The sequence below is a fragment of the Hydractinia symbiolongicarpus genome, chromosome 11, assembly GCF_029227915.1.
Source record: "Hydractinia symbiolongicarpus strain clone_291-10 chromosome 11, HSymV2.1, whole genome shotgun sequence".
Classification (NCBI taxonomy): Eukaryota; Metazoa; Cnidaria; class Hydrozoa; order Anthoathecata; family Hydractiniidae; genus Hydractinia; species Hydractinia symbiolongicarpus.
Genome location: NC_079885.1, coordinates 21,058,295 through 21,080,185, shown reverse-complemented (window position 1 = coordinate 21,080,185; position 21,891 = coordinate 21,058,295). Strand labels below are relative to the sequence as shown.

The window sequence follows — 21,891 nt, the reverse complement described above, 5'->3', positions numbered from 1 at the left end:
CGGTCGATATAAAAGTGCGATACATGAATAAAATGATTTAGTTTTCCAAATATCCCTGTAAAGGGAGAAACAGAAGTTCTCTAGCGTTGCCTATTCTTTCGAGAGAAACCTCTTTTTTGTCATTAAACTTTCCCTCTTAAAAGACTTCTATCTACATTGCGATGCGATTTCTCCTATTCTTTTAAATATACTTAACATATTATAGTTGTTGTTATTGTAGTTGTCTTTTCTATATTCGACATAAATTAAAATAGTTTTTCACCTTTGCACAAATTGATGAAAGATTGTATTAGGGTCCATATATATTAAATTTTATGAGGTTAGCTACATTTATTTTGACTTTATTGGCATGGGGTAGTTTTGGACGATAAGAAGGAGAAGAGAAATAAAAATGGTTGGATACATCCGAAATCTTTATAATCAAGATAATTTATCGCAAAATACCTCATGAATAAATAATCTATAGTGGAAAAATAAGAATATTCAATGATGAGTGAAATGTGTTTGTGCTAGATCCCAAATATAAAATAACTTATTTCAAATGAAAAGAAACAACGCAGAAGCCATCTTGAATAATGATACTAATACCATTCATAAAGCTACCTTAGGATAAACAAAAGAATGGGAGGGCTATTCTACCATATGTTCAATTTATAAATCCAAGTTTCCTGGACGGTATCTCATATCGACGTCACGCTTTTTCAAAGGTCTTTAATTCGTTTTGAATAAAAATTATTATTCTCTTACAAATAAGATCTGGCCCAGGATAAATGTTTTTGTTCGCGTTCGCATTTCCTATAAAAGTTAAACAATATTTTTGTGTTAAACAGAACGCAAGTTTCAGATATAACGTAAAGAAACATATAGAAACATATAGGTATACTGAAATACAGTCTTCATGTGTTTTGTATCTATTTTTTTTTTCTATTTTGTTGCTCTTCACCAAAGCAAAAAAGGGGCAAAAACCTATAATAAGGCTCATTTTCCGCACTAATCTACTAAGTCTATACACTTTTTGCGATGTTTAAAAAAGTATACATTTGAGGTAAAATATGTTGTTTGTAAGAGATGGTAATTTAGTCCTTTTAGGCTTGGGTTCTTCTAGGGTTTCTCAATTCCAAAAAGTGGAATATCCCCTTTACTTTGACTGTTTTACTGACTTTGTTAAGTACACCATATTTAAAGACACCCTATTCACACTCTAAGCTCATACCTAAGTAGAAGCCTTATAGTTGATATCGAGAAAGGTATCTATTTTCAAAAAGTAAAATATCTGCAATTATAAAAACGCTGAAATATTTTTGTCTTTAATGTAATTAATGTTGATTTTTGATTTTGTAGCTGTAATATAAAATTAAGAAAAAAAAGAAGAAAGAAGGTTTAAACACATCTGCCATGAGTAACAACAGCACAAGTATCCTTGAAGAGAAAAGCGGTTATGTATTGGTTAATCTTGATATCATCAGAATCACAAATCTTACCTTGTCCGTCTTGCTTAATACGCTTAGCTTTCTTCTGTTGAAACAACTTAGAATACAAAGATTATCAAATCAACAGCTCATACTAATGTCAATGAATTTGTTGTACATATGTATAAGTCTTACGGACATCCTTTATATCGTTGCTAAAGTGCCTGAAAAAAATGAATACACTGTAGATATCCTGATATCTTGCCATCGAATTATCACTAGTCTGTTTTTTACATTTTATGGAGTTATTTTCTTACTAACATTGGATAGATTGTTGGCGTTTTTGCTTCATATAAAATATCGCAGCATTGTTACTGCAAAAAGGACATTGTTTTGTTTACTGGCTGCATTGATTTGTGGTGTTATTTCAGCTTTCACTTTTGGTATACTTAACATTTCTAATGATGAATATAAGTATGTTTACCTGTCGTTAGATATTATAATACTATTAGAATTTATCATCACCTATACATATATCATTATCATGACTTCTAAAAAGAGGAGAATTGGAAGCTCAAATGCTGTTCGCGCCCGTGGAAAAATATTTTACGTGACAACTTTAATTATCACCACCTTTGTTGTATTTGTAGTTGTACCCGACATGCTGAATGCGTTTATATTTCTTGTAACTGAAATAGATAAAGACACAATGGCAAATATCGTTGGCTTGTTTTGGAGCATTAACTTCGTCATTGATCCTTGCTTGTATATTTTCTTTCGACACGATATTAGAAATGTATTACGTCAGATATTTGGAAAACGATATTGCAATTGTCATGGTAAGATTGACAATGATGCTCATCGACGGCCACATACTGAAAATCTTCAAATCCGTAATTTTGAAAATCGCGGTAAAAGAACAGTGACGTATAAAATTCGCGAGAATATGCTGTAGTGGGCACCTAGGATGGTCTAGCATGGTTTACTGTACACAAAATATGACAACACCACAGACGATGAAATCAGGGAAATCTCACGAATATATTGACTCATATAAATACATTTTTTTACTGTGAAGCAAGAAATTAGTGTTTGCCTTAAATAGTTATAGTTTTTCTTGTATGCTTGGAATAAAGGTTAAATGTAATATAAACTATGCGATCTGTCCTTATTAAAAATATGCGAAATTTATGTTTCCGAATATGATGAGAGTTTACAAACATTAATCCTGCATTCTTTTTTTCCGATTTATTTATTTCTATACGGTAGACAAAAAAATTTTTTTTTTTCAAAAGATTCTTTGTTAGCATCCTCTGCTGCATCAAACACTGTTAAAGGAAAAATATTACGAATAAAAAGATTTCCGCACACCGTATCATGGCTGCATGGTTCATCAAGCATGTCTGTAAATTTTAAAGTAAAACGAAAATACTATCGAAAGTTAAAGCTCGTACAGTGTAGTATAAGGAAGATCGTCTTAAATTTCTACATAATGCGCCATCTTAATTGTTATTAACGTTTCTCTTTAATAATTACGTCATTTCTTTCTGTACAATTTTGCAAACGCGTAGACTTAAACTATATTCGGCAGAACTACTTAATTATTCATAAATTTTATTTTAAAGAGGAATTGTTGAGGCTGAATATTTCTGGTGAAAGATAATAGTATTTTAGCCATAAAGTGGCAACTGTGTTATATCAGAAAAATGAATATATAGTCTATAAACAATCTTTCGTAACTAATCATGTAAAAAAAAATTCCGATTTTTAAAAGGGTTACTGCCACCTTAACTCATTAACATACATCAAATTCTATTTCTACCAAACATGTCACACTCCGTATACTAAGCCTGTCACACTCCGTATATTAAGCCTGTCACACTCCGTATAGCAAACTTCGTATAAGCATGTCATACCCCGTATAGTAAGCATGTCACACTACTCCGTATACTAAGCATAAAGAATTATAGAGATTACTTTTATTTTTTTTCGGAAATAGTTTTAAACAGTCATATATTGCAATATTTCACTTTAAGAACATTCGTTGGCAGACTCCGTATAGCTAAACCAAACTCCGTATAACAGACATACGGAGTATTACTCCGTATAGAAACCACACTCCGTACGTCACATTTGCACGAGCCACAGCAACTGCATCTGTGTGCACTTCGTTGGTTGGCTCTTTCACGCATTTCAAACACTCACCAATCAGCGGTTTTAGAATATCCAATTAAGCATGATATTCTCTGACAAAACTGTCACACTCGGACTTTGAACTGTTTTTCATGATCCTTAGAGGTCTAAAAAAACTTGTATTTATCCTTAGGGATATTATTTTGAAGGAATTCGTCATTAAAATCATTGCATTGAAATATTCGGATGTTCGAATGTTTTGAATGTTCGAATGATTTAAATGAGGTTCTTCGAATGTGCATGTACTTTGAATGAATAAATCTTTGAGGTAAGCAGTTAAAGCAAAGATGTCGTGCTCAAAGTTTCAACTCTCTGTTCGTCTGAAACGAAAAAACTTGACGTTTAAAAAGATGAAGGTCATCGCTTACACAAACAACAATCAAAAAACGGGATGTCGAGTAATTGCGGAACATTTCGAGATTTGGAAGATTTGTGTCTCAAATATCTTAAGGAATGCAAGAATTCAAAGGAAATTGCAAAATGAGACACGGACAATACCACTTGATTAATGAAATTCAAATTGCGTGGCATAAAAAATGCTTGAGCGCAAATTTATTTCCTGATGGTCCAATGTTGAAGGAAGAAGCGACGTTAATAAAATTTGGCAAGGAAAAGTAGCATAACTTCAATATATTGTCTTCACTGCCTTTCTTCTCCCAAAACCAGTCTCTTGATACACCTTACAGTCGATTTCAATACGCCGGGATGGTTTTTAAAAAGAAATTTGAGCTAATTTTGGGAAGAACTTCTATGTAACGGAAACCTCTCTATAGCGGATACTTCTTTTGAGGTCCCGATGGTGTCCGCTATAGAGAGGTTTCACTATACTTTGTTCATGATTGTGTGGGCATGGTTTCTACATAGACATGTTGCACTTTAATATTTATTCAAATGCTTGCTAGTGTTTCTTCTTACTTCTTTTACTGCGCTTCTAGATTGAAGTCGCAATTTTGGTCGCCGTTCTCTACCGGTAGCGACGGTAAATTGACGCGGGAAAGCATCACTATAACTTACATCTTTGATCTAAATGAATTGTTACGCGTTGTTACCTTTTTCCGAAAAAGGATTCGTATTAAAGGCTCTTTGATTAAAACTTAACCAGATTAGAAACTGGTTAAACTATATTGAATGCCAATGTTGTTTCTGCTTTATTAAAATACCGTAATTACTTATTGCATATCTGAAAACAAACGAAAAAGCGCTTCAAGCTGTAATTTTAATTATTTAATAAGCGAGTTTTGAGGTGACGTTTAAGATGGTGTTACACAGTCGTGTGCTTTGCGTTTTATAAGTTTTGTGTTAAGTTTAAAAGTTTTGTGAAGGTTTTTGGCGGAGGAGAACCGATTTAAATAGAATACATGTACATTTAATAGCATTACATGCTTCAGCATTACGAAAATGTTCTTTTTAGTAGTTTCGGAATGTGAAAAATACCTCATATTTATCCTTACTTGCCCCACAACCTGCAAAAAGTAAAGTTTCTTCGGCCTACAGGAGAGGCAACGGTAGTGAAATATGCGGACGTTTGGAAAGTATTTAAAACCAGAAAAGTAAAAGCGTAAGAAATGTGATTATAATTGACAAAGATGATTAAGGAGAATAATGAAGAATAGAATTTCCATGTAATATTTGCAACAAATTAGAGGATCTTTATGACAGATAAATGCTTTGTCGTAAATACTTGAGTACTTTATGACTTTTGTATAGAAATGCAATTTGCTTATTTTGATAAAGTAGGTTTTGTTTACTTCGAAAAAAGACTGTAGTATAGAAATGTTCTGGAAATAATGTTTTTCACTTCAAGAAGATTTTTCGCAGAACGAAATAGAGCTGAAAATATTCCGAGCATGCGTACTTAGCATGTTTACATCACGTAAATAAAAAAATTATTGCTATTTTCTAAAAAAAGAAATATTTTTTTTCGTATTTTTTTTGCTGTAAAATAAGCTACGATCTTTAAAATATAGCAAACATCACCAAATCGAAAGTTTGTTTTGACAAAGAAACAAAAACAACACAAGGAGCAATAATATTTGGGATAAAATGCTACTATAGATAGCTCATTGAATGGCATGGTAAGTGCTTATATTACATTAAATTAAATTATATTAAAGTAAATTATAAATATGAAATACACGTAGGAAACTTTTCTGTCATATTTTGTTATATTTGAATGTCCAATGTCATATTTAAGACGATTTTAAATGTTGTTTTTGTCCTAAGTGCTTATAAATTTAGCTCGACTGTGTAATTCATTAAGGTAAAAAAATATTCGTCTGTTTTGTAGACCCTTTAAAACGTTGGGAAGAATATATCCTCCTTTGTTCTTTAATTGTCCGTCCCATAAAATTCAAAATTGTTATTAAAGTAGAAAACAGCCTTAAGTCCATTATAGTTCCTTCACGAACGATGTTTTTTAATTCCTTAAAAATCTGGTTTAGGTCGTGTAACCCAAGCCTTTTACATTTTAATAAACAATTAGTTGGCAAGAAAATTTATTATAGTTATTATAGTGCATACGGAAATGTAATTTTTTTATATTCCCTAAGCGTATATGCTAGTTCTGTGTTATTTGCTTGTAATTTAAGTGTTGGGGGATACAATGGAAAAGATCAGAAGATATATTAAAGATAGGACTGTCGAGCTTGTTCGTGTTGAATTGGAAGATCTAAATGGCTTATCCAGAGGAATTATTTTAGAGGCAGAATACTTCTTGAAAAAAGTGGAAGAGGGAGTTCCTCTATGCACATCGATATTGTCTTTAACCACCGACGGTGAACTTGTAAAAAATACAGATATTCCCGAGGAAAATAATGAGTACTCGAACGGGTTTTTGTATCCCGATGTAGAGACATTTAAAATTCTACCGTGGTTAAAAAACTCTGCTTCCGTTTTAGTGGATTTTCGCCTCAACAGTAATGACAGAAGCAGTCCAGTGTTTCCAATTAGTCCCAGAGTAGTCTGCAAGAAGCAAATAAAGAAGTTGGAAGAAATGGGCTTTGAGTTCTATGGTGCTTTTGAGTTCGAGTATTATCTGCTAAATCAGACAACTAAGAAAGCCATCAGCGATACTGCAGCATATTGTGTTACATCTGAAAATTCAAAGTACGAAGGAATGGTCAGTGATTTAATGCAAAATTTGAGGAAAATGGGTATCAGGTCAGAAACATTTCATACAGAGTTATCACCTGGTCAGCAAGAGCTAACATTAGCCCCTACGTTTGGAATCTCTTGCGCAGATACTGCTTTCAGGTTTCGACATCTTGTTAAAGAAATTGCTAGTAAGCATGGTTACTTAGCAACGTTTTTGTCTAAGCCGTTTCTTTCAGGTAGCGGATCCTCTGGTCATTTTAATCACTCCATATGGAGTATGAACAGTACAAAGAATCTATTTTCCAATTTGGAAAGTCCCAACAAACTTTCTAAATTAGCAGAACAATGGCTTGCTGGGTTAATTTGTCATTCGAAATCGCTTATAGCATTAGCATGTCCCACACCAAACTGCTTTCAGAGGTTGACACCAGGGGCATTTTCACCCTGTAACCTTGCATGGGGCTATGATAATCGGACGGTTACCTACCGAGTTAAAAACTACAGCGCATCTCAAACATACATTGAGAACAGAATGCCGGGTGCAGCAGTGAATCCTTACCTTATTATGGCGGGAACTATCATGGCTGGTATGGACGGTATTAGACGGAAGTTGAAATTGCCATTTGGTCCTTGTACTGGTAATAACGAAATTGGTGGTAGTGAAATAGAGCAACTTCCGCAATCCTTGAATGATGCATTGGATCATTTCCGCGGAGACGAATTATTCAAGAAAGAATTTGGAGAAGATTTTATGAAGTTTTTTATCGCAATGAAGAAGAAGGAAATTTTAATTTCAAAAGAATTCGAACAAGATAAAGATTTAGGGGCACAGTATAGAGAGCGCTACAGTGAATTGATTTAAAGAACTTCTAGATAAACTAGACTACACTATTTTTTCACTATGGTCTGGAAAACAAAAAGTTTCAGTCTAAAATACTTAAAACCTATTATCAGCCGTTCCTTGGTAGGCTTTCAAAATCTCGATATTACCACGCAATTGTTGTTCTTTATTCTCCATCTGCAAGTAGCCGAAACTGTGGTAACTGACAGTGCAAATAAAGTGTAAATGTTTAAAACTGTGAAACTGTGTTATTTATGACCTTTTTTCAACAAAAAAAATAAGAAAAAATAATGATGATATATATGATAATACGCCAGTTTCGTGTGTCTGTAACAGGCAAAGGGGATGTGTTGTTTTTTCTAGAGAAACAGCCGCGGTAACCTATCACTTTTGCTAAACTTTTATTTTTATTCTGTTTTTTATGTGCTTTCCAAATTGATTTAAATTTTTATTACACAAAAGTCACGGGTAATTAATTTTTCTTAAGCACGTGCCTATTGTGTACTGAAGTGAAAAACATATTGGTTTTATTTATTCTGTTTAAAACATTCTTTAAGATCATTTCAGCTTTTAACGAACAAGGTCTTAAATCGCTTAGGTATGTTTGTGAGGAACTCTTAGTTCGTTTCCTTGTTCTTAATTGATACAGTATGCCACAAAAGTATTAGCATAAATGAATGACTTGTTGTTAGTTAGCTTTTGTATTTGTGTACTGTGTCCGTTTTGTTTTTTACTTTTATTATAAGAATAATTAGTAAATTGAGTTTTCTTATCACACTTTTCCCAGACAGTCCATATACAATGTTATAAGCCCGTAATATAAACAAGAGCTTTGTAAATATATTGGATCATGATTTTCCTACAAACTTGAACCCTCTAATGAGATTGCGAGAGGAGAGTGTATACAGAAAAAGATAAACAAACCATTGACTAGTTGACGATAAAAATCAACACAAAATTAAATAACATTTGCTTTTGATTGTCAAAGAGCATGCATCGCTGATATAGGAATCTTTTGTTATGTTAGCTACGTCTAGCCTTGTTCGTTTGCTTTCCCTTACTCATCATAAAAGAGACTTTATTTGTCGTAAGCAAGTTGCCTTTGCATCCAAGATCGGGTGATAATAAGCTCTATTTATTAATTTTTAGTGCAAATCGTGCGAACAAAAAGTAACAGGACCACAATAACTTCTATTTCCTGTTCAGCAATGTTACATTACTCGTTTGTGCGTCGCGAAACATTAGCTACACTAGAATTTCTTCACCCATTGTTTTAGCTTGTGTTTTAAATAATGAATAAACATCTCGCGTTCACGTCTTAAACCGTTTCTTTGTACATCGAATCAGCGCACTCACTAATATGTTTGTAGTTCTTGTTCTCAGAGCAACACCATTCCTGATGCTCGCTAGAGTTTCTTTAAACTGTACATCGAAAGTAACTCTAAGGTTCTAAGCAAAAATGGTAAGCACATTATTAAGGGTCAGCGCAAAAAGACCATAAATATTGTAAATGAGATTGCGTGCTATGTCCTATGAAACATTTATATAAACCAATATATTATGCCAAGTTAGTTTCAAATGCCAGATAACTCTCGACACATTGTGTGCGCACTGTTGCTTTTTATTTGATCACTCTTTACCTTGTTACGACCTAATTAAACTCGGCACGAAAAAATATTTGATCTGACACAATCTGTCACTTGACATATTGACACAATGGCACTTTCGCCTTTTTGTAGCTTTGCGAAAAGTATTAACTCGTGGCCCGTGAAAATTGCTGCCTTTTCAGATGCGAAAGTCAGGTAATCAGTGCTTAAATTGCGCTTGACTCACTTTTTAGCACGTTTTCTCTACGGTATAATCTACGTCAAGGCCCTTAAAGGCCCGGAAATAAGAGAAAAATAGACTTGCTGACGTCAGCATCCATAAACATATTTTGGCGGTTCAGATCAAAGCAAATAAACTACAATTCTTGAAATAGCCTAAGATCCTAAGTCTGCTGCAAAATTGGCAATTGAACTTTGACAAGTCTAAATTACATGAACGCGTTTTGTCCATGATTATAGTATAGAAGTACCCTATATAACTACCTATGGGGACGAACTTTGAAATTATATCTTTTAAGGGATTGTAGATGTTAATATATTGAACATCACCCAAACTTGAACCACCAATAGAAACTGTCAGATAAAATTTACTTCACTTTAATTAGAATGGTTATACAACTTCCAGACTATTGATAATGATGATAATAACCAAATAAACATTTTATCAATTTTTTTATTTTGTTTCAGAACACTTTCTATTACAACCAAGCATCTGACACCGTGCCTTTAGTGACACAACACCCTTTAACTACATATTTTTATTGCTTATAATAAAACGAAGCAAATTCTTTCTTATTGAAACTACAATTGTGTGCATAAATATTTAGAAGACGTCCTGATTTTTATGTTTTTAAGCTTCTTTTGAAAAACAGCCCCTTTAATTTGGTGTTGAATTTGTTGTTTTGAATGCTGGTTTCACGTCTTGCCAAGGCACTCTTGCCAAAACAGTAAACATTGAAATTAATATGAGGGGAACATTGTTTTCCCGCAATGCGGATTTTTGTGGAAGTTATAAGCTCTGGGTTTTTTAAGTGAGACTTCGCTGCGATACTGTTGACCACATCCCATCCTGGCACAAGATTCTCCGATTTTCATTAACTCGCATCTACAATTTTGAACGAACGGACGGACGGACAGACGACAAACATTATAAGCCGGGACTAGTCAGTAGTCCGTAAACCAACGGGTTCGCGCTTCCTTTATATGTCGCATTTCGAGTTTCCGCAACATGATTATTTTTCTCGTGCACACCCGTGGAAATATCCACACTGATAAGTTTAGAAGAGTCAAATGAAACTTAAAAAGGTTTTTTTTACGGTGCCTATGGAAACCTCCTTTAGGGACTCATTAAGAGCACATTAAAGGAGTCAAAATGAGTGCTCAAATGACTTCTTTTAAGTTGTCATGATTAATGAATCCTTCTTGTTACTCATTTCGAACTATGTTCAAAACAACCCCTTTAAAGGAGTCAATTAAGTTTGAGTATCAAAGGATCTTTTTATTAATGCTATAGGTCAAGTGAATAAAAAATAGCTGTGTAATGAAATGTATGTAATTACAATGAAACATATCTTAAATTTGGTTTTCTAGGAGAAGATAGATATATGATATACTAAGAGAGCATTTTTTATATTTAAAGAGCAAAATATAAAAAAAAATTCTTATTGGCGGATTGACAGAATTTTTTTGTGAACAAAATCAGTTTTAAAACCCTCTGTAAACTCTTTGTTTATATTGTTTGCGAGAGGTCGGACGTGTTTGAGGTCGGACGTGTTTTTTACAAGAGCTGGATTTACTTGTGTTCTTTGATACGATATTACTTATTTAATCACTCACGAACTTGCAGCTATTAATATTGATTTAGTTGGTATTTGATATTATTATTCAGTGGGTTTATGATCGTTGGTTGTCTACAGAATTACAGTTTTTGACTCATGGAAAGTAAAATAACGTAAATGAAAAAGTTTGTCATAATTTTCTTCACGCAACAAATCATCTACGATGGAGTTCAAGTGTTTTCAGATTATTTTAGTTCTATTGATATTTAATTATCGCGATGGGTCAGATTTTGCTATCACTGATTAACAGCATACTATATCGCAAACCCCTAATGGCGGAAAAGTGAAAAGATGTAAATCTCGTGTATTGTATTATGCTAACCATTGTGCCACGCAACAACTTGTAATGAGTGGCGATGTTGAAAGCAATCCTGGTCCCGCACTCCAACGCGGATTGAAAGCTCCATCTTGTTCAATCTGTGAGAAATGTGTTAAATGCAATCAAAGACGATTCATTTGTGATACATGCTGGGAAACCACTCACGCTGCTTGTTTGAACCAATCAAATTTAGTACTCAATGGTAGAATTCCGAAATATTGGACCTGTTCAGATTGCCATTTTACTGTGCTTCCCTTTTCGAATGTACGTGATGTTTGCGCATTGTACTCATCTATTCTGAGTGATGGTGGTGAATACGAGGAATTAATAACCATACCAAGCAATCCAAAACATACGAAAATTTGCCATCTAAATACGCAATCCTTACCGAGCACATTTGACGAGTTCTCATACATGCTCGAATGTCATAAATTTGACATAATCACGTTGTCCGAGACATGGTTAAAAAATAATCAGGTATTGATTGATTATGTAAACATTCCAGGATACCAATTTGAATATAAAAACAGAACTGATAAACGAGGAGGTGGTGTTGGAATGTACATCAAGGACGAACTTATTTACAAAACTAGAGACGACATAACCAAACTCGACAATTCTATCGAACATGTCTGGATTGAAGTGAAAGGTAGAAATAAAAATTACTCATATCTAGTTGGAACATTTTATCAGCCATCTTCTATAGAAAGAGAAAAAAAAGATTGGCTAGAACGATTTGATATTCTTTTGCGTCACATCACCGCAAAATGGGACGGTATTATCATAATTACAGGTGACTTCAATATCGACTTATTACAAGGTGATAAATCCACAATCGAATTATATCAAGATACACTTATGACTTATGACCTAAAACAACATATTACAAAACCAACCCGAAAATCGACATCCCTTATTGATCATGTTATTAGTAATATACCGGAAAAGGTAGTTAGTGAGAACGTTTTATTGTGCGATGAAATTTCTGACCATGATGCCCCGCATATCGTTATGAATATCAAAAAGGATAAATTCGAAAAACGATACAAATTTATACGTGACGAGAAGCAGTTGAACATCGATGAATATATTAGTGATATCGAGAAGATTCCTTTTTCCTTGATAGATACTTTTGATGATCCGGAAGATCAACTGTATGTTATGAATGAACTCATACTGTCCTGCATTAATAGCCATGCTCCTTTGAAAAGGTGTAAATTTACACGACCACCAGCTCCCTGGATGAAGGACCCATCCATTGTATCGTCGAAACTGAAACTTGATGAACTTCGTAGTGAGTTAAAATCTTGTGATGACAGAGAGGCTAAACATGAGTATGTTGAAACGAGAAATAAATTGAAGAAGGCTATCAAACACTCTAGAAGAACCTTCTATCAAAAGGCTTTATCAAGTAACCGTTCAAAGGAAGTATGGAAAACCATAAGAACTATTATTAAACCACAGTTCAAACAAATCAGGCAGAATCCCGATACCATCAATGATTATTTCAATTCCATTGCAATAAAGTTAAGCAATACAAATGAGTTAAACATTTCTCCCACCATGAATGATGAGGCTGTACCGGCAATGGATTTATTTGACCTTCGTCACGCTACCCAAGAGGATGTTCTCAAACATTTGAATTCATTGAGAAGTGATTGCTCTACTGGTGGTGATAACATACCAGCGAAATTCATAAAACCAGTCGCAGCCCAATTGTCGCCAGTCCTAACAAAGATTTTGAATAACTGCATCGATGCAAACGTATTTCCAACATGCTGGAAGAAATCACGTATCTGTCCGGTACCTAAAGTTCCAGGTGCTTCACAACTAGAAGATTTTCGTCCAATATCAATACTTCCTGTACTGTCGAAAGTATATGAGAAAGTCATTTTATCACAGATTTGTGACTTCATTGATAGATATAACATTTACGCTTCAACTCAATCTGGTTTTCGCAAAGGTCACTCGTGCATCACGATACTCTTAAAATTAAAGGACGACATTTTGAAGGCTATGCAAAGAGGTGAAGTAACTTTATCAGTGTCAGCAGATTACTCCAAAGCATTTGATACTGTGAAATATGACGTTCTGATTAATAAGTTGAAGAAACTCCAAATGTCTCCTGCATTCATCAATTTGATCTCTAACTATTTGTCAAATCGCCAGCAGTTTGTGCAAATTGATGACAAAAAATCGGACACCTTGCTGATCAAATACGGTGTTCCCCAGGGATCTATTCTTGGTCCGATCTTGTTCAACATCTATGTCTCTGACCTATCGTTGAATTCGTCGTGTAATTCTATCCAGTACGCAGATGACACAAATCTTTACATACACTTCAAACTAAAAGAAATGGATATCGCAACAGCAAAGCTTCAAAGTGACATTAACCAAATAACAACATGGTCAAAGATAAACAATCTGATGTTTAATTCCATAAAGACAAAATCAATTATGTACTCGACAAGCCAGTTAAGCTGTATAAACAATTTAAACTTCAGTAACTTATTCAAATTCCATAGTAATGGTGCTGAGATTGAGCGGGTATCCTCTCTCAAAATACTGGGCATAACATTCGATGAACATATGACGTGGTCTACACATGTGAATAACATCATTAGATCATCATACGCTACGATTTCGACATTAAAGCGATTGAAACGTTTGGCACCTTTTCACGTGAGAAAGAATCTCGCTGAAGCACTGATATTATCAAAGATAGACTACGGAAATCTTGTCTATAATAATATTCCACAATATCAAATGAAAAGGTTACAAAGAGTTCTAAATGTCGCTGCCAGCTTTGTTCTTCAGAGATATGCTTCCACTAACGATGTGTTAGTAATACTGAAATGGCTGCCAGTGCAAGAGCGTGTAAATTTATCGATGCTAAAACTGGCACACAAGGTGTTGTATGACGAATGCTCACCTGAATACCTTACACTGAAATGGTACAAAAATGGTCGAAGCCTGCGATCTGATGCAGAAAACAAAAATAAACTACAAAGCGACACATTCCGAAAAACGTTTATGGATTGCTCATCAGCGTTGTTTAATGATCTTCCTGGCAATATTCGTTCCGTTGTCAACCATAAAGAATTTATCAAAAAAGTCAAATTATTTTTACACGATAGTGCTTTGTGCAAACTTTTATCCAAATAATGTGAATAACTCTATGCATGTAGGCTACCTATTTCCCCCCATCTTTTCATTATAGTTCTACCTTTTTTGTGTGTCCTTACATCGGTGCCATCAATTTATTTATTTTAATTAGTCTCTTCTTTTTTTTTTTTTTCTTGTTCAATGTGTCTACTTACTCTACCGGCACCATTTCGTACTCTGTGAGCCCATTTATTTCATTATGCACTTAGATTCAATATATATTTTTTACTGATCTTATAGATTTTATAGATTTTTATAGTTTTTATTTTTTTGTAGGCAGAAGAACCATTTGTAAATTATGGATGCCAAATATATGTTTAATAATAATAATAATAATAATAAGTTCGATTGATCTCAGGAAGAATTCATTGTCTGAACTGTCTGAGTCTGAATTAGATTGATGTTCTTGTTCAACTGATCCAACTGGTTTTGATGGACGTTGTGAGTATCTCTTTGGTTTATTATTACGTTGAGATAAGTTTTGATTAGATTTTGGACATTATTTAGATGATGGATCATCTGATTGATATCAGAATTAGAAGTTGACGACGAAGAAGTTGAGTCAGGTTTGTTGTGAAAATAGACTTAGTTTGCAACTTTGATACCTCACTAGCTCAAATGTGATGTCGTTTTCGCAGAGTAGGCGTTCTTTAAATTTTTGATCTCTTAAACCGATAATGATCATGTCTTTGATGGGAGAGTCCCGCAGTTGATTGAGTTCACACAGTCTTCGCTCAATTTACATAATCTAGTGTAGTATTCGTCAAATTTCTCAAAGTCTTCCTGACGAACAGTGAAGAATGTAAATTTCATAAAAGTCAATTTTTTCTCGGTTTGAAATGATCATCAAATTTCTGGAGAATAATGTTCAATTTCATTTCATCTCCTTTATGGAATTCAAAGGTATCGTAAATTTCTTTGCATTGCTTACCTATGCAGTGAAGAAGGATTGATGATTTGACAATATCTGGCTTATCAGCATATTCGGTGGCTTGGAGGAAGATTTAAAATGCCTGCTTCCATGATTTTCAGAGGTTGGCAAGGTTTTTTGAATGTCCAAGTTTAGTGCCTTTAGATCCTTAAAACAATCCATTATTATTAAAATACTGTGAGTATTGTGAAATATTATATTATAAGGTTCTTGTGTAACAAATTCAATATTCTGACACCATGTTATATGCAGATATGAGTGGATGTAAAGAGAGTAAACAAGTCAAGCTTTTCAGCGTGAGTCAGCCATCTTTGATAAAAATAACAAGAGTAAAAACTATGTATAAGTCGATATATAGGGTTATAAGGCTATGTACAGGTGGATAAGCAATCCTAGCTTAGCAGCTGTAGTCTATCTCAATAAAAAACATAATATAACACAATGTTTCTTAAATTTTCCTGAAAAATCTTTTAATTACTTTAATTTACAAGGCATGTATACCTTTCTTCATATCGCACTCGAGAAGGAATTACAGACTTCCCGTAAAACAGTTTCCCAAGTATTGAAAGGCGCATTTCTATAATCTCCACCCAAACTGATTGTATGTGAGTGTATTCTCTTATAAAAAAGTCAAACACAGCAGAAATCATTAAATGCGACATTCCCGATGAAACCTTTTGAGGAATCATGTGAGCACACTACACAACAATCATTGAACGCACAACAATCATTGAACGCACATCAATCATTGAACGCAATAATGACTCCTTTCAAGGAGTCAAGCAAAGAATGAAACCCTAAAGGAGTCAAATGAGCACCTCAAAAGGGAGTTATGGCGGGTTGACTCCTTCTTGCGTCTCAATTTGACTCCTTTTTGACTCCCTAAGGGAGTCTTTGTAAAATGATTGCATTTAAGGTTTCATTTGACTCTTCTAAATTTATCAGTGCACGGGATCGCTCGTCCTTTACGGATCGCATTTCGTGTTTCCGTAACACGATTTTTTTCTGGTGCACAAACAGACAGACCGAATACGGCTATTATTAAAGAGCCATAAACTGTGCCACACGATCAGGTATACATTGTATACATCAGGTATACGTTGTGTCGTAAATCAAGTGAAGCGCATACACTATTATAGTGTTGCGACTGTAACATATTTTTTCAAAAATAACTTTCCCGCAACGATAGCTCAAATAAAAAATACGTTACAGACCGTTGTTGCTCCATCATAGCAAAAACAATCGATCAATATTATTTTATTTTGCAGAAAAAAGTTTTTGCGAAAGTTTAATAACTAATCGTGACACTGGGCTGAGCGCTTGGTACAGTTAAACGGTGTTGCACAGGCGTATAGGGATAATACCCTTAACTTTCTCGCAGACTCTATTTAAAAAAAACCAAGAAAGAGTCCATTGCTAACACAGGGGTGAGCACTTGGTCCAGGTAAACAGCGTTGCACATCCGTACCGGCGTGATTACCGAGAAAGTTTAAAAAATAATTGTCACAGTGGGCTTACCCCTTAGTACAGGTAAACCACATTGCACATGCGCATAGGCGTAACAGCCTTTTTCAGAAAAACAGGCTCTTGTTAACACTGGGCTAAGCGCTTAGTACAGTTAAACAGAGTTGAACAGGCGTATAGGCGTAATACCCTTTCCAGAAAAACTTCATTGCAACTTTGGTTTAAAAAAAACAGCCTGTCATCGTTACCCCTCCAGCTAAAACATATGCTCAGCCATTTTATTTGCAGAAAAGGTTTTCAGGAAACTAATAAAGGATGTAGATACCTAGCTAACTAAATATTGCTTAAGAATATTGCTGTAGCCAAACTGCATTTTTATACTCTCACTTTTTTGCCAAATATAGAAGCTAGCTTAATGGCTACATGCCTAACATATAATAAATGTTGGCTAGGATGAAAAGTTCTTATACCATACATAATAGTAATAAGTAAGGCTCTAGATGGCTAGCTAGCCAGCAAAATCTTCGTTCCTAGCCAAAAATCCTAAAACTGGTGCGTTCACGATCTGTACCTGTACATTGAAAACAAAGAGAAAACGGATATTACAAAAATATAAAGCTTTTAGAAGATAAAAACGTCAGACGCCTACAAGCCTCCCACACACTGGCCACGCATTAAGCATTCCCATTTTGAAAATCTAAATGGCCTTCGTTCATTCAGTCGCGAAAATCTTGGATTGTTTTATTAAGAATCAAAATGGCCTTTGTTCATTCAGCCGCGAAAATATATTGGATTATTTTTTAAAGAATCAGGCGTCGTGCTTGGTATACTACGCGCGAGCGGTGAAAACAAAGTCGGTAAAAACATATCGCATTTGGTATTGGTGCGCACTTTAATAATTTCATGTTTCCGCCACGGGACACGGCTTTTGCGGACACATAGACAGACGACGGCTTTTTTTAAAGAGAAGTAAGAATTCAACTACTATATATTTTTTGTGGCTCAATCTAATAATTTTCAAAGTAATACATTGTTTTGGAGTCTGTGAGTATAATATACAAGAACGTTTTCTTTCCTCTTATGTCATTTTACGTCTTCTTTTGAAATTCTGCTACAATGGAATCCCTTTAAAGCGGACACCATTGGCGCAAAAAAAAATATCCGCTCGATAGAGATTTTGCCAAAAATTTAGCTTTTTTAAAAACTTAAGTAAAGTTTTCTCTCGATTTTTTAAGATTTCACATTGTGCAATTGGGTGCAGAGTGACTGGTAAACGCGTGAATCGTGGAGATAGCGGTAGAATGGGCGGAGAAAGAATTAAAAAAGTTCTTGGAACAAAAATAAAAAAGGTAACAAATGTCTATAATATGAAAAAATATAAAAGATGTAGAAGACGTAATAAATTATATTTTCTGTCATTATATTTTTGCAGTATCCGCTTTAAGTGTTTACAATAAAAAAATTTATTTGGTGCAAAAAAACTGCCCGCCTTAACGCATTTCCGCTTTAACATTGTCCGCTTTATAAAGATTTTTCTACGAGTGTTTAACCTATAACCAATCCGTTCCAAGCATCACTGTCCGTTTTAACGGTATGTCACTTCAAAGGGTGTCCGTCTCAATGGGATTCCACTGTATCTTTTTTTTTTAGAAGAATACACAATAGCAGAAACAGATTCTAACAGCACATTCTTCTTGTTGGATGGTGCTGGGAAATAGGTCAATATTTCTTTTACGCCCAAAACGCAGATGATTTATCCCCTTGTTCTTAATGTATGTGAGACTATGAATCTGGTAAATAAGTTTGTGTGATCACGTGATTTCATTATATATACGACTTCACATTCTCTACAAATTTTTAGATGTTTTTTTTGTGTAGTTCGTTTAAGACATATGTGAACGAGACTATTGATTTTTTTATTTTTCCTGTAAGTTTTCACACTTCTACACTTTTAAATAATGCAAAGAATGACTGGAGCCTTCACACACACAACTTTGTTTTGTATCGAAATGTTGTTATTATTATGACCACGTTTTACCATTTTGCTGACAAAAATAAGAAAAAAAGTGACTCCGTAAATTTTACAATAAATTAGCGCTTTATGAAACCCAAGACTCGTTTTTCCTTTGACAAGATAGACGAAAATACATCGTGTGAAAACGGTTCTACTTTTGGTGAATTTGGACCTATACAGTTTCTCCTTTGTAAAGTATACGATATATAACAAAAAACAGTTAAAAACCTATCAAGATATGCTTCAATTTGTTTAGTGTTGGTAAGGCCACAACAAAGAGAACACCTGAAGAAATCATGGTGTAAAAATTTCAGAACAATTTGCGACACTCCAAAATGATGTTAGAAAAAAATTACTTGTGTATGCTTTATACGTACTAGACTAATCTAATTCGAAAAAGTGAACTGAAAAGGGTTCATTATAATCTCATTAAAAGAAAGAGCATCCGTTGGGTTAGTGTTTGCAGACATGTGTTTCTAGACGGGAATATCTTTTCAACACATGAAAACGTTACTATTATTTTAAACGAAAACTTTTTTTCGTGGAAAATCAAGAATTTTAAAGTTCCTAGGAATGGCGTGTTGTGGCTATCGCTTTTAAGGGATCCATTGTAGATAATAAAATACCCTCCATACTTCATTATTTATAATGGATTGGAAAGGAAAAATGTGATGACTTTTGGCACAATAACTAAACAAAATAGAAGAAATGATTAAAGCGATAATCACTGTTGAAGTCATTATTAGTCACTATTAACGGAATTAGGTGTATATATTTCTTCTAAGTCAGCTTGAAGGCCCCCCTTGTCCCCAGGAAAAATCGAATAAATTAGGTTGGTCACGAAAAGCAAATTGTTTTATATTTTCCGGTGTAGGGAGCAACATTCTTAACCAATTACAGTGTTATTTTCTTATAATAAGGAAGAAATAAGAACAAAGGCCAAGTTACAACTAATTTTCTCGTCTGTCTTTTGAAAAGCACAAAAGACAAGAGATATATATATTCTAAAAAACAAAATCGCGGTTTTGCAAAACTTCTGCTTTTCTTTTAAGAATATGCAACTTACTAGAAATATAATCACACAAAATGCCCGAATTATAAGAACAAAATAAAAAAGATAAGTCAATATGGGATAAATCAAATTTCCTGGTTCTTATAAAAAACTTGAACTACGAGTTTGTTTTTTTAAAAGTAACAAAACAATAAGTAACTAAGCTTTTATGGAGAAAGACTTTCGACTATTTACACCACTGCATCTGTAAGGCCATGGTCCTCACCTGGCACTAAGGAGCACTAAAGAGCGATAGAAATTGAGCACTAAAGAGCACTGGAAAATGAGCATCTGTTTTAAAGTGATTATACTATAAGAGGAAAATCTTAATGTAAGAACTCTTTTCAGCATGAAACGTAGAAGAAGAAGGTTTTTTTTTTTGCTGCTACGTTTACAAAAATTGAAACACAATTTGAAGAAAAAAAGATTTTGGATAGGTCCAATATTCAGGCTACAAAATGATAAATTGGAATAAAGCGCAGGAAAACTTCTAACACATTCTGCTAGCCGTTCATCCTCTACTATGCATAAAGGTTGGTTACGTTTTCATTTCTCCAACGACATTTTCCTCTGTTTTGAAACACACACAGAAACAAAAACAGAATAAATTCACACTCTATTTCATCATTTGGAAATCATATTCTGTACAAAATACTTCTGCACGAATGTCGGTACCTTTGATCTCAGAAGAAAACAATAAAACAAGCACTAGAATCTTAGTGCTGTTATCAAAAATCTTTGATAACAGCACTAAGGCTTAGTGCTCGTTAGTGCTCGAGAAACAGCACTAATGAGCGACAATGTGCACTAAGGAGCGTTGAAACTGATTCTGATTAATGAAAAAAACAAGAGATATCGCTCGTTAGTGCTCTTTAGTGCTCTTTAGTGCTTCTTAGTGCCAGGTGAGAACTAAGCTTAAAGTGTTCGCTTAATTAAGAAATAAATTATCACAAGGATCTTTTAGAAGCAACTTTTGGTGCTGAATTTATCAGTGAGTGCTAAGCTAAACCATCGTTTAGATTCTTATAAAAAAAAGTATAATATTATACCAAGAATAAAGAACATATTAAAAACATGTCCAACCTGAATTCCTTCATGGATTATTCAGCACAGAATAAAAAGTGTCTACAATCTAGAATCTAAAAGTGTCTAGAATCGTTTATTTCAAAAGAGTTTACTCCAACGAATTTTTTTTTTATAAAAACCAGTAAGCTTCAATGTTCTTACTTTTTTCCATGGCTTGAGCCTCCATTGTTCTTAGTTTGTTCTTATTTATGACGCGTCTTAATAAACACAGCATTCGTGCTAAATTGTTTTTTTTTTCATTTCCGGACAGGGAATTTGCTTTGCTTTTTGTTTTGAAAGAGTCAAGTATAGAAGTTTCTTAATATAAGAACTTTTTTTAGCTATATCCTCTGTACAATAACATTGCAAAAACCAGCGGAATTTTTATATTTTTATTTAAAGATAGACCATTGTTAAATGGACTCATTTGAGCATAAATTGTTAGATGAGTCTGTTTCACTTTGGTTTCCCTTGAGGGGAATTTATACTGATTTTGCTATGTTAAGTGACATGAGTCTTTCTTGTCTCTCATCACAGCTCCTTTAATTTCATTTGATGAACACTGAAGGAAATCTGAACCTAACCTTGTTCTTAAGTTATTCTATTTCTTTACCTAATCTGAGCTTCATTGCTCTTATAAAGTGTGTTCTTATAAAAAAAGTTTAAATTATAGTTATAAATATAAAATTCGAGGCTAAAAAATGTATAAATAGAGACATTTAACCTCGGCTGAGATTTAGACAAGGTGTATGCGGTTAGTACTGTTATAGCTGACACGTCTTTTAAAAAAACAAAATGCATGCAACTATATCAAAACGAACTGTGAACACTTAAGTGTTCTAATCACGATTCAACCACATGTCCTCATAATTTATTCAAAAAAGAAACTTGATAGTTTAAA

The 21,891-nt window shown here is 34.0% G+C and overlaps 1 protein-coding gene across 1 annotated transcript; it reads left to right on the top strand.

The window, feature by feature from the left end:
• Window positions 1-6,122: 6,122 nt before the first annotated feature.
• LOC130614648 (glutamate--isopropylamine ligase-like) lies at window positions 6,123-8,299 on the top strand. Its single transcript, XM_057436082.1, has one exon. The coding sequence runs from the start codon at window positions 6,205-6,207 to the stop codon at window positions 7,555-7,557; it is 1,353 nt and encodes a 450-aa protein (XP_057292065.1). The 5' UTR covers window positions 6,123-6,204; the 3' UTR covers window positions 7,558-8,299.
• The last annotated feature ends 13,592 nt before the right edge of the window (window positions 8,300-21,891 follow it).